The following is a 16104-nucleotide window of genomic DNA, read 5'->3' as shown; positions in this document are numbered from 1 at the left end:
TCTTGGGGATTATCTTGTTGTATTGTTATTGTTCTTCTTTTCTTCTTCTTATTAATACTATTATTCGCTTCTTTTCTTCCGCTTGTGATGATCCGTTGCCTATGATTTCGGAATATAGGGTTAGGCTTACCTATTGGTGGGTGATAGAAAGGGTCATTATAACTTGAGAAATTGGGTCGTGATAAATTTGCATGATGAAATCTATATTTCCCTTCCTCAAGGATTTTCCAATCGGGTGGAGAAGAAGGTATGCAGACTGACAAAATTCTTGTATGGCCTAAAACAGGCTCCAAGGCAATGGAATCATAAGTTAACTGAAGCCATACTAAAGTCACAATTTAAGAAGAGTCAATATGACTATTTTTTATTTACAAAGAAGACATGTGAAGGAACTACTATAATCCTAGTGTATGTTAATGACATGCTAATGACTGGAAGTAGTTTAAAGCTTGTGGAAGAAACAAAGAAGTCCTTAAAACAAGTCTTCAAAATGAAAGATTTAAGAGCGTTGAAGTTCTTCCTAGGTATTGAATTTGCCAAGACTAAAGCAGGGATTATAATAGATCAAAGGAAGTATGCATTTGAGCTTGTTGCTGAAGTTGATTTATATGTATCTAAAACAGATGTCACACCTATAGATGTCAATATCAAATAAGCATCAAAAAAATATGATGATCGCCTAAAAAAACATTGAAGACCCTCTTGTCGATCAAGGTGCATATCAGAAACTAATTGGAAAGCTATTGTATTTAACATGACAAGATCATATATTTCTTTCAATATATAGACATTGAGTCAGTTTCTTCAATAACTTAAAAGATATCATATGGAAGCTGCCTTTAGAATTGTCAAATATATAAAAAAAAAGTCATGGACAAAGAATACTATTGTCAAGTTATTCAGACACCACAGTCACTGGATATTGTGATGTTGACTGGAAAGCATGTCCATTAAATAGAAAATCTGTAACAGGCTATATAGTGAAGATAGATCTTTAGTGTCATGGAAAGCTAAGAAGCAATCAACTGTCTCAAGAAGCTTAGCTGAAGCTGAGTACAGAAGTTTTGTAATCACAACCACAAAATTAGTACGGTTATTGGGATTACTAAAAGAGTTAGACATAGAGGTCAAGGAGCACGTCAAAGTATTCAGTGACAATAAAGCAGCCATTCAACTTGCCTTTAATCCAGTGTATCATGAGAGAACAAAGCATATAGAAATAGATTGTCACTTCATTAGATAAAAATTTCAACAAGGCTTTATTGAGATCAACTATCTACCTACATAACAACAGCCTGCAGATATACTCACCAAAGGCCTCAGCAGAATTCAACATAAGCTACTACTACCCAAGCTTGGAATTCTAAACATCTTCGGCACTTTCAGCTTGAAGGGGAGTGTTGAGACATAACAGAAATGGGTATTTCAGTCTTTAGTTTGTAGCTAGGATATCAGTTAGTTAGTTAAATTAGCTATTAGTTGAGGGGACTAATCCATTGGTTTTAAGCTACTAACTAATTGTTAGTTAGTTTTAAGAAGATTCTAGAGTGTATGTATAAATACCTCACCATCATGTAATTTATACTCAATACATTTCATTCTAAGAAATGAGTTTTTCTACATCAACTCTCTTTTCTTCTTCTCTGTAAATTGAACAGTGGACAATTATTGTTCCATTGATAAAATCTAGATTTATCCTACCTTCTCTCTTACTCCATTTGTTTGTTTAAAAAGAATGTTTCTTTTTTAAGCAACTCTTTAATTTCATATGACATGTCTAAGATTATAAGATTAAAATGTATTTTGCTATATTCCACATATCTTTAAATTAAGACCACGAGATTTAATTATTATTTTTTACTTTTTCTTAAACTCCATACTAAATTAAAATTGGACAAACAAATTAAAATTAGAAAAATATAAATTTAATAGTAAGATTTCTTGATGAAATATTTGGTTGGTACGTTTTAAATATTTTATAAAAGCTATTTATGTATTAATTTTATACGGTGTTTGATTGTGTTTTAGTAATTCTACAAAATTGATCCTCACATAATTTATCAAGAAATGTATGTATAATTTTATGGGGGTAGAAGGCAGAATAGGTTATGTGGTGTTATTTATACATGAATTAAAATAATAAAATTACATATTTACCCCTATCAATTTACTTTCAATTTTTTTATTATGTGTACTTTTTAAAAAAAAGTATACTATTTTTCATTCTTTCTTTAAAAGAAGAGTTGGAAGTCTTCCCAACTACAACTAATCAAGTCAATGATTAGTTTAAGTATACTATAATGTTATTTTACACTGAGAAAACCGATTGAATCAATCTAATTTGTTTACTTATTTATTTGTAAATAATATATATTAATTTACAACAAATTAAATATTCAATAAGTAATAATTTATGTATTGAAATTTCTACATAACTACATTATATATAAATAATACTTGCATAATCGATACATACATAACTAATATCTACAGAACTAATACTATACATTTAATATCTGCATTACTAATATCTGCACAATTCTAACTAGTAATCAAACGACAATGATCAAAAGTACAATGAATTTAGTACTAATATTTGTTAGAAAATGACTTTTGATCAAAAGTACTCGGCATCACTCTTTCGCCGAAATGACCTCGGCATCACTCTATCACCAAAAAATACACACTCACCGACAATGACCTCGGTATCACACTCTCACCAAAAATGACCTCGACATCACACTCTCGCAGGAAATAACCTCGGTAAGACACTCGTCGGCAATGACCTTGGCATCACACTCTCACCGAAAATGACCTCGACAAAACACTATCTCCAGAAATGACCTCGGCATCACACTCTCATCGGAAATGACCTCGGCATCACATTCTCACCGGAAATGACCTCAGCATCACAACATGTTTGTATCACCACAGTGTTCAAGAACAAAATGCAATCTTCATGTTCACACCATAATGAGGAATGACAAATTTAAGATGTTCACAATCACAATAATGTTATGACAAAAGGACACAAATCCGAAACCAAAAAAAAAAAATAACACCAAATTTAATGTGGAAAATTTCTTCAAATGAAAGGTAACAACCACAGAATCTTTGAGATTTGAATTTCTCCACTATAATAATAAGAGGGTTACAAATATTCTCCTAAATATCTATAAAACAATTGTCAATCAAGGAAAAGCAATAGCTACACCAACAAAAGTAATAGGAAGAAACAAATCACCCAAAATAGAGCTACTGTTCGGGACTTAAAATAAGATGTTTCTGACTTCCAAATCTAATCTCCACTGTTCAAATCAAATATTAAGATAATATAAATGTTCAATAAAACTTTTACCCCGATCCAACGGTTAATGAATCAGTAACAACAATTTGAAGGTTACTGATCGGAGAGGCAAAATTATTGCGAAAAATACCCTTTTCTTCTCTCTTCTCTCCTATTGAAAGTTCTCTCAAAAACCTCTCTTATGTGCTTAATGTCTCTCAAAGACACTACCAATGAGCAATTGCATAATTCTCTCAAATTATTTTATTTATAAAGTGGTACTTTTTTCTAAAGCCAAAATCAACTCCAAATAGGATTATAATTTCAATCCTTTTTCAAATAAAATTGAGAACTAAATTAGGAGAATTATTTTAATCCTTTTACAAATAGGATTAGGCCATGGGACTTTGGCGGGAACATGGTCCATAGCCCAACAAGTTCCCCCTCCAGCCAAGGGGCCAAATGGACTTCAAGTAGAGGAACTCTTGACAGGTTTCATGCCTGTCGCTATTCTACAAAACTCTTGTTTTTCTGCGATCATCACTTTTGTAAGCATATCTGAAGTATTGTCATCAGTGTCTATCTTCTCAACCTCAAATGACTTCTCTTCCACGGCCATTCTAATTCAATGACACTTTCTACTAATATGCTTGGACTTAGAATGAAAAGTGGAGTGCTTGGTGAGATAAATAGCACCTGATTATCATAGAATAACATGAACCTTGACTACTCAAAATCAAGATCTTTCATAAATTCTTTTATCCAAAGTAATTCTTTGGCACCTTTAGTGATAGCAATATATTCGGATTCTATGATGGATAGAGCTATGCACTTCTATAGTCTAGATTGTTAGGAAATAGCTCCCCGTGCAAAAGTGATCAAATAACTAGAAGTGAATTTTGAATTGTCAAGATTGCCTCCCAAATCAGAGTCTTAACATACAAGTCCAGGCTTGCCACTACTAAAGCACAAGTCCATATCTGAAGTTCCCTTCAAATAACTTAGTATCCATTTCACTGCATTCCAGTGTTCCTTTCCAGGATTAGAAAGAAATCTACTAATAGTACCAATAGCATATGCAATATCTGGTCTAGTGCAAACCATAACATACATCAAACTACCAACTCCAGAAGAGTATGGAATACATGACATGTCCTTCTTCTCTTCATTAGTAGATGGACTCTAGATCATACCCAACTTAAAGTGTTTAGCAAGAGGAGTACTAACCACTTTAGCTTCTGTCATATTGAATCTCTTGAGTACCTTCTCAATGTATTGCTTTTGAGATAATGATAACTCCTTCTTCTTTTTGTCTCGATGAATTTGTATGCCTAAATTATCTTTGATGTCCCCAAGTCCTTCATTGCAAATGATTTGCTCAACTCCTTCTTAAGGAATACAATTCTAGATTTATTTTTGTCAACAATCAGCATATCATCCACATAAAGTAGTAAGATAATAAAATCATCATCAGAGAACTTCTGAAAGAATACACAATGATCTGAAGAAGTTTTTTTGTATTCTTGATTTTTGATGACAGATTCAAACTTTAAATACCACTGCCTTGGAGCTTGTTTCAAGCGGTAGAAGCTCTTTCTCAATTTGCAGACATAATTTTCTTTTCCTTTAACCACGAGACCTTCAGGATACTCTATGTAAATTTCTTCTTGTAAATCACCATGAAGAAAATCAATCTTGACATCCAACTGCTCAACTTCTAAATCTAGACTTGCAACTAAGCCTAGAACCATGCGAATAGAAGACATTTTCACAACAGGAGAGAAAATTTTATCAAATTCAACTCCCTTTCTCTAGCCAAAACATTTGACAACTAACCTCGCTTTATATCTAGGTGTAGATGTATGTTGTTCTTGCTTTACTCTGAAGATCCATTTATTTGTCAAAGCTTTCTTACCTTTCGATAACTCCACTAACTCATATATGTCATTCTCATAAAGTGACTTCATCTCATCTTCCATGGCTTCTATCCACTTATCTCTATGAGTATCTAATTCCTATTACTTTGGCTGGATTATTCATCTAGCATGACTTCATCATAATCTTCAGGTTATCCCATGTCAGTCAAAAGTATATACTCATTAAAAGAATAACGTGTTGACTTTAGCTTCTCCCTAGTAGATCTTCTACAAGAGGTTTCTGGAGAATCTGGAGTAGTCATTTGAATATGAGCTGGTGGATGATCAACTACAATATCATTACTAGGAGCATCTTCAAGTTCTACACTCAGATGATCATTCTGATCTTGATCCCCATCGACACTAGTATCTTAGATTCCTTCATGTGAAAAAGATATGTCAGTACTAGGAACTGGATCAACATCAATTAAGCTCTCATTAATTTGAGAATTTGTTTTCTTAGTCTTGTTAATATCTTTAATTGTTTGGTCATCAAAGAATACAACATCACGATTTTTGATAAGCTTCTTATCAATTGGATCATAAAATCGATATCCAAACTCATTTTGACCATAACTAATGAAGATGCACTGCGTAGTTTTAACGTCCAGTTTTGATTTCTCATCTTTTAGAACATGCACACAAAATTTACACCTAAATACTTTCAAGTGATCATAAGAGACATCCCTTGCAAATCAAACTCCGTTTGGATCATCACCATCCAAAGCAACAGTGGGAGACAAATTGATAACATGAGCAACAATGTTAAGTGCTTCTGCCCAAAAGGAATTTGGAAGTTTAGCCTCTGAAAGCACACATCTAATTCTCTCAACAAGAGTTCTATTCATTCTTTCTGTCAAGCCATTCAATTGAGGCATCTTGGGAGGAGTCTTTTGATGACAAATTTCTTGCGCTTTGCATTAGTTATCAAAGGGATCAATATACTCACCACCATTGTTAGTGCGAATATATTTTAATTTCTTTCTAATTTGTCTCTCAGATAAGGCTTGAAACTTCTTAAACACATCAAGTACTTGATCTTTGGATTTTAAAGGATATACCCACAACTTGCGAGAATGATCATTAATGAAAGTTGCAAAGTCAGAGTGTACTAACTCTAGTAGTTCAGACTTTCTTGAAGGAGGATGACTGTGAAAAGAAACTCTTTTCTGTTTTCCAGCTAAGCAATGAACACATCTTTTCACCTTTACTTTTTTCACACCAACAAGTAAATTCTTCTTAGCCAAACATGTGATCCCTCTCTGGCTCTTATGGCTGAGTCTATTGTGCCATAATTCTTAAAATGTCTCACTTTCTACCAAATTTATAGAGTCTCCAAGAATTAATCCTTGTATCACGTATAAATTTAAAAGCTTTCTTCCTCGAGCTACAATCAATGAGACTTTGGTGAGCTTTCATTGGCCATTGAACAAGTCATTATGGTAGTCATCATCATCTAATTATCCTACAAAGATCAAATTTAAAGGAATTTCTGGAGCGTGTTTGACATTCTGAAGGACTAACGTTGTACCAAGATTGGTCTTCAAACAAACCGTGCCAATACCAAGCAACCTCACCAGCATTACCCATCTTTAACGCACCGAAATTAACAAGAGTATGAGATGAAAAGAAATCTTTCCTTGATATGACATGCGATGTAGCTCCAGAATCTACTATCCAACTTGTATCTTGAGATACAAAATTGATGACGTTTTTATCACAAGCAAAGAGAAGGTCATCTCGACAACAGCAACAACATTGTCTCTATTATTTTCTTCTTTATTTCCTCCTCTAAGGTCTTGCTTCAACTTATTACAAAATCTTTTAATATGTCCTTTCTTTCCACAATGATGAAATGAAATATTTTGATACTTGAATCTTGACTTGCTTCTATTTTTACCTCTATTTCTCGAACCTCTTGTTTTACTTCTCCCTCGATCTTCTATAAAGAGAATGTCTGGATGTGAGGGTGTACCTTGAGATCTTCTTCATACTTCTTCATTCAACACACCACTTTTTGCATATTTCATAGTAACCTTACCACCAGAAGCAGAATTTGTTAAAGAAACTCGAAGAGTTTCCCAAGAATCTAGTAGAGTATTAAGAAGCCAAAATCCTTGTATTTCATCATTAAAATTGACACTCATTCTTGACAATTGATCAAGAACACCTTGAAAATCATTTATGTGATCAAGAATAAGACTGCGCTCCTTGTATTTAAAGTTCATCAATTGCTTTATCAAAAATAACTTGTTATTGCCAATTTTTGAAGCGTAAAACGTCTCCAACTTTTCTCACAATGTTCTAGCATGTGTCTCATTCACAATATGGTTGCGAACATTATTTTCAACCCATTGCATTATATATCCACATACTTGTTGGTGTTTAAAATTCCAATTTTCATCTGTCATATTCTCGAGTTTATGAGCAGCAAAAATGGGAAGATGTATCTTTTTCACGAACAGTAAATCTTTCATCTTGTTCTTCCATATGTTAAAATTACTCCCATTTAAATACACCATCTTACTCATATTACCCTCCATTAAAAATCCTTGATAGACAACGAGGCTCTGATACCACTTGTTATGATGAAAGAACGCAAATCCGAAAACAGAGAAAATAAATAACATCAAATTTAACGTGGGAAAATCCTTCAAATCGAAGGTAACAACCACAAAATTTTTGAAATCCGAATTACTCCACTATAACAATAAGAGGGTTAAAAATATTCTCCTAAATGGCTACACAACAATTGTAAAGTAAGGAGAAGCAATAGCTACACCAACAAAAGTAATAGAAAGAAAAAAACCCACCCAAAATAGAGCTACTGTCTGGGACTTAAAACAAGATATTTCTAACCTCCAAATCTGATTTTCATTGTTCAAATCAAATACTGAGATGTTAGAAACACTCGGTAAAAAGTTTAGCCCGATCCAACGGTTAATAAATTGACAAATGCAATTTGAAGGTTGTTGGTCGGAGAGGCAAAATTGTTGGGGAAAACACTCTTTTCTTCTCTCTTCTCTCTTCTCTCTTGTTGAAAGCTCTCTCAAAATCCTCTCTTATGTGCCTAATATCACTCAAAGACACTACCAATGAGCAATTGTATAATTCTCTCAAATTATCCTATTTATAGAGAGGTACTTTTTTCTAAAGCCAAAACGAACTCCAAATAGGATTATAATTCAAATCCTTTTCCAAGTAGAATTGGAAACCAAATTAGAAGAATTATTCCAATTTTTTTTATAAATAGGATTAGGTCATGGGCCTTTGAATAGAACATGGGTCATAGCCCAACAAATGAAGCTATCAAAGTATTTCAACAAATACACATTCATATCACAATCAAGGCATTTCACCCTTTCACATCATAAGATTAGCACACACTGGCTTTTTGTTAACCCCATATTTTAATTTAGGATCATTCATGTAAGGAGAAAACCCAAAACTTCTTTCCCATTAATCCCCAACACACACAAGAAAGGAAATTCGGGAATTCTCTAAAATTTAACGGAGTTTTAAAAGTTCACTTGCCTCAACTAATTAAACAATTACTCTGAGACTTGAGTCTTCCCCTTTCGTTGGCCTTCCAAGTCAATGCAATCTAATAAAATAAATTATCACAATAAGATTTTGAAACTAACAACTCCCATATTATTATTGGTCTAGCCTAGACCCAAAACTCACTCAATTCTATAATCAATTTTCTAAATCTCAAGCCTATGGTTAAGTCTTAATTTCTCCAAACAAACATAACTCTAATGATATTCATACAATACAATATACCTACTATTTAATTACCTATCTCAATATATCAAAATTTGAATCATAATAATTAATATATTCAACTATGAAAGAACAACATACCTAAAGCTAACCTATACACTAATAACTGTAACTATAAAAACTTATTGGCAGAACTTAAAACTACTTTGAAATAATTCAATTATATATGTCATAAATATTCAATCATTGTCTCATGATTATCCCATAATTACCCCCCACTAATTTGTCCATCATAACCAAAATTTGACCCACAAATTTAAAGGATTTACATTCCAGTGCATTGTAACATCTAAATTTTTTTTATTGCAATTATCCAATCCTTGCCATTATTCCCTTGTAATCACATTATAGATTCCTTATATTAATTATTGCTAACAATCACTTGATACAAGCACTAGAATTTTGACAACAATGTACCTGCTCGTGTTTCTCTTTCATTGTCGAGGCCGCAGGTTTCTATTCTCCCTTCTCTTTTTTTTTTGAAAAATAATTATGTATTAAAAGTGACAAAGTATACTAACTTATTTTAATAAATAAAGTGGTGTATAATATTAAATAAATTAACAATTTAGCCCACCAACTAAATTAATTATGTAAATCAACCGTCAACTAATTAACCGTAGTTACCGAATAGTCCAAAATATCCAATTTAAATTTACAAAAGGGGTCTTTTATGAAAGAGAGATGACTCATTCTCAAAATGACCTAACGGATCTTTATATATAATTTTCTTGTACCCCTCCCCAGGGTACTTTCTCAATTGTTGAGTTTGGAATTATATTTTTGCTATAAAGAATTTGATCTTTTGATCTTTAGTGTATAATGACTTTAGTATTTCCTAACTAAATCACTTTTTTCATGTAATATAACTCTAATATTGCTTAATTGCTTGATTGAATCCACAGTGGGTTTTTTGTGAATTGTTCATGTACTAGGTGTTTGTGTATATCGAGATATGTATGTCTTCAACAAACTAATTATTATTCGAACCGAAAAAACCAAAAAAAGATCGAACCAACTGACAATAACCAAACCGACGGGTTTTTTTGTTTGATTTGATTTGGTTTTAGAAATTTGAAAATCAATTAAATTGGTTTGGTTTTGATTTTAACCAATAACCGATCCAAATCGAACCATGAACACCCCTAGTAATTAGTGGCGGAGTGAGTTATTATTGAGGGGGTTCAAAAATATGAAGACGTCAAGAGTATTCAATATTTGTACTATATACATGTGATTTTCCACTCGAACTCCTTGCTTCTACCCAGCTCCGTCCCTCACAATAATGCTACATACACCTAAAATTTGGCAACTCTTGTGGGATAACCCTAACAAGCAAGTAAACAATGTGGGATTAATAATGTAATGGGCCAAAGAATTTTAGCTCCGTGTTGATTTAGTTCAATAGAATGAGGAGTGGAATGTAAATTGGATGAGTATGAAACTCTCTAGCTAACGTCTCTCTTCATACCATGAAACAAGTTTGAGGTTGGAAAACTTTTTTTGGCATATTCTTGACTCCAAATCTTGAGTCTAATAGTTGTGCAGGCAGAGCTTAAAAGCATGAACCAAGTAGTGTATGGAGAAGTTGAATATTGTTATCTAAATAAATGTAGTGGAATATATGTGGAAGTTTGCCAAAAGGAGAAAAGTGACACACTGAATGAATTTAAGGATTCTGTACTCATGTATTAAAAGCTCCCGTTGGAAGTACTGCGCCTTAATTTTCAGTTTCCAAGATAGAAGGTACAGTTTTTAGATACTCCTGCAGGCCAATGCAGATTTTGTTGGGGTATATACTTCATTGACAAAATATATATATTGTCACTTGTTTTTGATGTGAGGTGCTCCATGACTCAACTTAAATCGTTTCATACATTATCTCATTTCTTTGTGTTAAAATCAGTGATATTTCTGGAATGAAAACTAATGGAGAAGAAGAGTGAACTGGAAATTGAAAGAAAAAGATCAAATTCCCATTTCTTCAGTGTGCTACAATCATCTAATACAAGCTACTATCTATTTATACCCAACTAATCAATCAAGTAAAATATATAATTCACTAATTGATCTCTAACTACCTTTAACCAACAATCTAACTAATATTTAAGTTAGTTACAACTCACTATGCCATTTGGCTTCTTAGCTAACAAATTTAACTATCATTCTCAACACTCCCTCTCAAGTAGAAGGTTGAAAAACATCTATCAACTTCAACTTGTCTAATATATAGTGATGTTGTTGTCCTCGTAGAACCTTAGTCAAAATGTCTGCTTCTGGATTTTCTCTCTCACAAAATGACAATCTATTTCTATGCGTTTAGTTCTCTCATGCAATATAGGATTCCCAGCAATCTGTATGGTTGCTTTGTTGTCACAGAACAACTCCACTGGTGTCTTCACTTTTATGTTTATCTCTTCCAATAGTCCCAAAGCCAAATAATTTCTAAAACTACAGAAGCCATGCTTCTATACTCTACTTCAGTTGTACTTCTTGATACAGTTTCTTACCTCTTGGACCTTCAAGAGATCAGAGACTTGCCCAACTTCATATAATAACCAGTCACTGATTTTCTTGTTACTGCACAAGATGCCCAATCAGAGTCACAAAAAGCTTTAAGTGTATCATCTTTATTACTACTCAGCAAAATGCGTAAACCAGGTCTTCCTTTAAGATACCTTACCACATGAAGTGCTCCTTCTAGATGTGACTGTTTTGGATCATGCGTAAACTAACTCAGAGTTTATTCTGCATAAGAGATGTCTAGTCTTGTCATTGCTAGAAAAAGTAGTTTTCCTACTAATCTTTGATATGAACTTTTTTCTACTAGTTGTGGATCATTATCTTCCCTCTTCAAGTGCTTGTCATAGTCTGTGGTAGTGAACTTCATATTTTGTTCTAAAGGTGTCATAGCAGGCTTTGCTCCTGCCAATCCCATTCTGATATCAACTCTAATATGTATTTTCTTTGTGTCATTGTTATTCCTTTTTCTGGATCTGAGGAACTCTATCCCTAAAAAAGACTTCTTAATTTTGAAGTTCTGTTGTAGAGTATTTTGTTAGTCTTTGATAAGTATTAAATCATTTTCAGTGATTAACAAGTCATCTACATAGATGGGTATCATTACAAACTTCTGATTTACTCTCTTAGTGAACAAGGAATAATCATGCTTACTCTGCTGAAAATCAGATTTGGTCAATGCATTTGTGAGCTTGATGTTTCATTGGCTAGATGTTTGCTTAAGACCATATAAGGACTTCTTCAATCTGCATACCTTTGATGTCTCCCCCTTACTGCCAAAACCTTGAGGCAGTACCATATACACTTCCTCATAAAGATATCCTTGGAGAAAAGCATTGAAAACATCCATTTGAAACACATGCCAATCATGCATAGCAGCCAAAGAAAGTGCACATTTAACAGTAATTATTTTTGCAAAAGGAGAAAAGGTATCATAAAAATCCACACCTTCCTGTTGTGTGTAACCTTTAGCTACAAGCCTGGCCTTGAATCTTTCTATAAACCATCAGCACTATACCTGATTTTGTATACCCATTTACATCCTATGGACAGTTTTCCTGCTGGTAAATCACCTATATCCCAAGTTTTGTTATCTCCAAGAGCATCAATCTCTTGTTTCATTGCTTGAACCCATCTGTCATCTAATATAGCTTCAGAGTATGTGTGAGGTTTAGTAGTGAAAGAAAAATTGGAAAGGAAATCTTGGTAGTCTGGACTAAGGTGAGAGTAGTTGACAACCTGGTGGATAGAGTGAGGATGAGATCTTGAATGAGGTTTAGGATGAACATAGTCAGACAACCACATGAGAGGTTTGGTTGCTCTAGTGAATCTTTTGGTAGGTGGTGGAGGTGGTGAAGTATTGGGAGATGGATGAATAGAATGACTAGGTGGAGAATGGATTATAGGAGAATCAATGGGTGCAGTAGAGAAAGAGATAGGTGATGAAGGTGTAGACAGATGAGACTGATTGTTGGAGGAAGAGGAAGTTGGACGATCAAGTTGAGCATGAGCTGGATAAGTTGTAGATGTAGTATTTGGATCAAGGAGATATGGTGGAAAAAACATGTAGTTGGAGAGTCAGAAGAAGTAACAACAAAATTCTTGAAGGGAAAAATGTATTCTCTAAAATGAACATCTCTGCTAACAAAGAATATATGAGTTTGGAGATTATACAATCTATATCCCTTTTGTGTAAAGAAATAACTCATGAAAGTAGCAGGGATTGCTCTGGGAGAAAATTTATCAAGGAGATTAAGATTAGTGGCATAGCATAAACAACCTAAGGTTCTCATGTGAGTTAGAGAAGGTGTAATTTTGTGAAGCTTTTCATAGGGTGAAATTCCATGAAGAACAGTAGTGGGAAGTCTATTGATAATGTGAGTTGCAATAAGTACACATTTACTCCAAAATTTAATAGGAATGTGACCTTGAAATCTTATTACTCTAGTCACTTCTAGAAGGTGTCTATGTTTTTTCTCAGCTACCCCATTCTGCCAAGGAGTGTATACACATGTCCTTTGATGAACAATACCAAGAGACTGAAAGAAAGATGTGCATTGAAAATTGATAAATTCAAGATCAGTATCTGATCTGATGGTCTTGATGCATGTGTTAAATTGATTCTGAATGAGTTAGATAAAGAATTTCAAATGTATCATACGATCACTTTTGAATTTCAACTGAAAAATTCAAGTCATTCTACTAAAATCATCCACAAGAGGAAGAATATATTTGTTCCCATTATAAGTGTTATGTTTATAAGAACCCCATACATCCATATAACTAATTGAAAGACTTGAGTAGAAGTAGTTTGATGAATAGGAAAAGACAATCTAGTCTGTTTAGCAATAGAATAAATAGGACAATTACAAATCTGAGATTTATCTAAAGTATGCTTAATAGCATGTATTTGATTTAGGATGTGAACTAGTGCATGACTAAGCCTTTGACACCATACAGAGTTCTTGATACAACCAGTTTGAGTGGAGAGACAGATAGAAGCATCTTGCAATTTAGAGGAAATGACAGGTGATGGTGATTTGGTGGTGAGAATGTAAAGTCCATCCTTTTTCCTTACCAATCCCCTTCACTTTGCTAGTGTAAAGATCCTGAAAAAGGAAAAAATCATAATAGGATGAGTCAAAACATTGTAGTTATTTGGTAAGTTTAGATACTGAAAGTAAGTAGTATCTGAACTGGGGTATATATAGAACATTTTGAGTTAGTCCTTGTCTAATTGAAAAGTTCCTTTATGAGTAATCTGGGCTATGTCACCATTTGGTAGATAGACTTGGTTTTGAGGGGACTGTGGATGAGCAGAACAAGATGACACTAAGTCCATGGATGAAACCGTGTGATTTGAAGCTCGTGTATCAACAATTCAGAAGTTAGTCTTAAAACTAGCCAAAAAACAATTTACCTGCCATGTTTGTTATGCTCTCAAGAGAACCCTGTTTATCAATCAGGTTGAGGAGCTTCTTGAATTGTTCTATTGTGAAACCTTGTTCCTTTGATGAATGTACATTAGGTTGTTGGACATTTTTTTGTTGCTCAAAATCATAATGACAATGAACATTAACATTGTGTGCACTATATCCACCAGACTTTTGTCTATTTGCACTTCTATAACCTGAGTTGTGGTAATTTCCACCTCTAAAATCATTTTGTTCTCTCTCCTTATTCCTGATAAACTTGAAATCAGATAGATAACTAATTAACTTGTAACAATTCTTTCTAATGTGACTCTTAAGATGATAAAAATCACATTGAAGATTGGAGTTATTCTTTATCCGCATATTATTACTATTACTCCTTGTGAAATGATCACCACCAGCACCTGATCCTGAAGATTCTCCTTCCTCATATGGAGGAGGTAAAATTGATTTCTGTTTCAAGTCATAGCCATGTCGCATTATAGCAGCTGCTGCAAGAGATGAAGATTTTCCTTCTTCATATTCTGGCTGAGAGTGTGAAGTTAGTGCAACCATATTTAAGTGTGCTCTCTGACTTTGCTCATGTATTAGCATAGAATAAGCTTCATTCACGGAAGGTATTATCGGAATCATAAAAATTTGACTCCTTGACTGGTTATAATTTTCATTTAATCCACCTAAAAATTGCATGAGTTTCTATTGTTCTATGTTGGTGATGAAATCACGAGATTTGTCACAGGAACATAAAAGAGGTGGTACCAAGGATTCATACTCTTCCCAAAGCTCACTTAATTGCGAAAAATAAACTAAGATAGTTGAAGTACCTTGAGTTAGTGTCGCAATTCCCTTGTGTATGTGATAGATCTTCGTAGCATTCACTTTATCAAAACACTCCTTGAGATCTACCCAGACTTTGTGAGTATTTGAAGAATAGACAATTCCATTAACAAGATCTTTCGAAACTGAACTCATGATCTAAGACAACACACTCCCATTAATGCGCCATTTGCCCCTTATACATGTCATTCCGGCAGGTATCATCCAAAAAATCAATTTTATTCTTTCCTAGCAGTGCAATTAACATTGATTTACTCTAGAGCGTGTAGTTCTCCATCCTAGTGAGAACACAATGAGCTAGATTAACTCTGGGAATATCCTAATTTTGTAAGACCAATGGATCAAATGAATCAAAATTTGAAATTAATCTTTGATTGCTTGCATGTCTAGATCCAGATTCATGGATGTCTACTCCATTTTCTTCCATTGATTCTGTTTCAATTGTCATTGATGAAAAAATCAGGGCACAGATAAGAGCAATACGAAGCAGTGAAGAAGCAAACAAAAAAAAGTTTAAGAACAACTAGATGAAAATTTGTTGGTAACTGGATATCAATCACTGGATATCAATCACTGAATTTCAATTTCCATTGATTGCTCTGATACCATGTTAAAATCAATGATATTCTGGAATGAAAACTAATGGAGAAGAAGAGTAAAGTGGAGATTGAGAGAAAAGGATCAAATTCCCATTTTTATCATCTAATACAAGCTACTATCTATTTATATCCAACTAAGCAATCAGGTAAAATATTTAATTCACTAATTGATCTCTAACTACCTTTAACCAACAATCTAACTAATATTTAAGTTAGTTGCAACTAAC

The 16104-nt window shown here is 33.5% G+C and overlaps 1 protein-coding gene across 1 annotated transcript; it reads right to left on the bottom strand.

Annotated features, from left to right (window-relative positions):
* Nucleotides 1–13847: 13847 nt before the first annotated feature.
* Nucleotides 13848–15834, bottom strand: LOC129870727 (uncharacterized). Its single transcript, XM_055945575.1, has 2 exons — nt 14429–15834; nt 13848–14117 (listed from the first exon to the last, which is right to left on the bottom strand). The coding sequence occupies exons 1-2, from the start codon at nt 15129–15131 to the stop codon at nt 14104–14106; spliced, it is 717 nt and encodes a 238-aa protein (XP_055801550.1). The 5' UTR covers nt 15132–15834; the 3' UTR covers nt 13848–14103.
* Nucleotides 15835–16104: the final 270 nt, after the last annotated feature.

Source organism: Solanum dulcamara, chromosome 10 (genome assembly GCF_947179165.1).
Source record: "Solanum dulcamara chromosome 10, daSolDulc1.2, whole genome shotgun sequence".
Classification (NCBI taxonomy): Eukaryota; Viridiplantae; Streptophyta; class Magnoliopsida; order Solanales; family Solanaceae; genus Solanum; species Solanum dulcamara.
The sequence above is the reverse complement of the archived record's forward strand: the minus strand, read 5'-3'. Positions and strand labels throughout refer to the sequence as shown.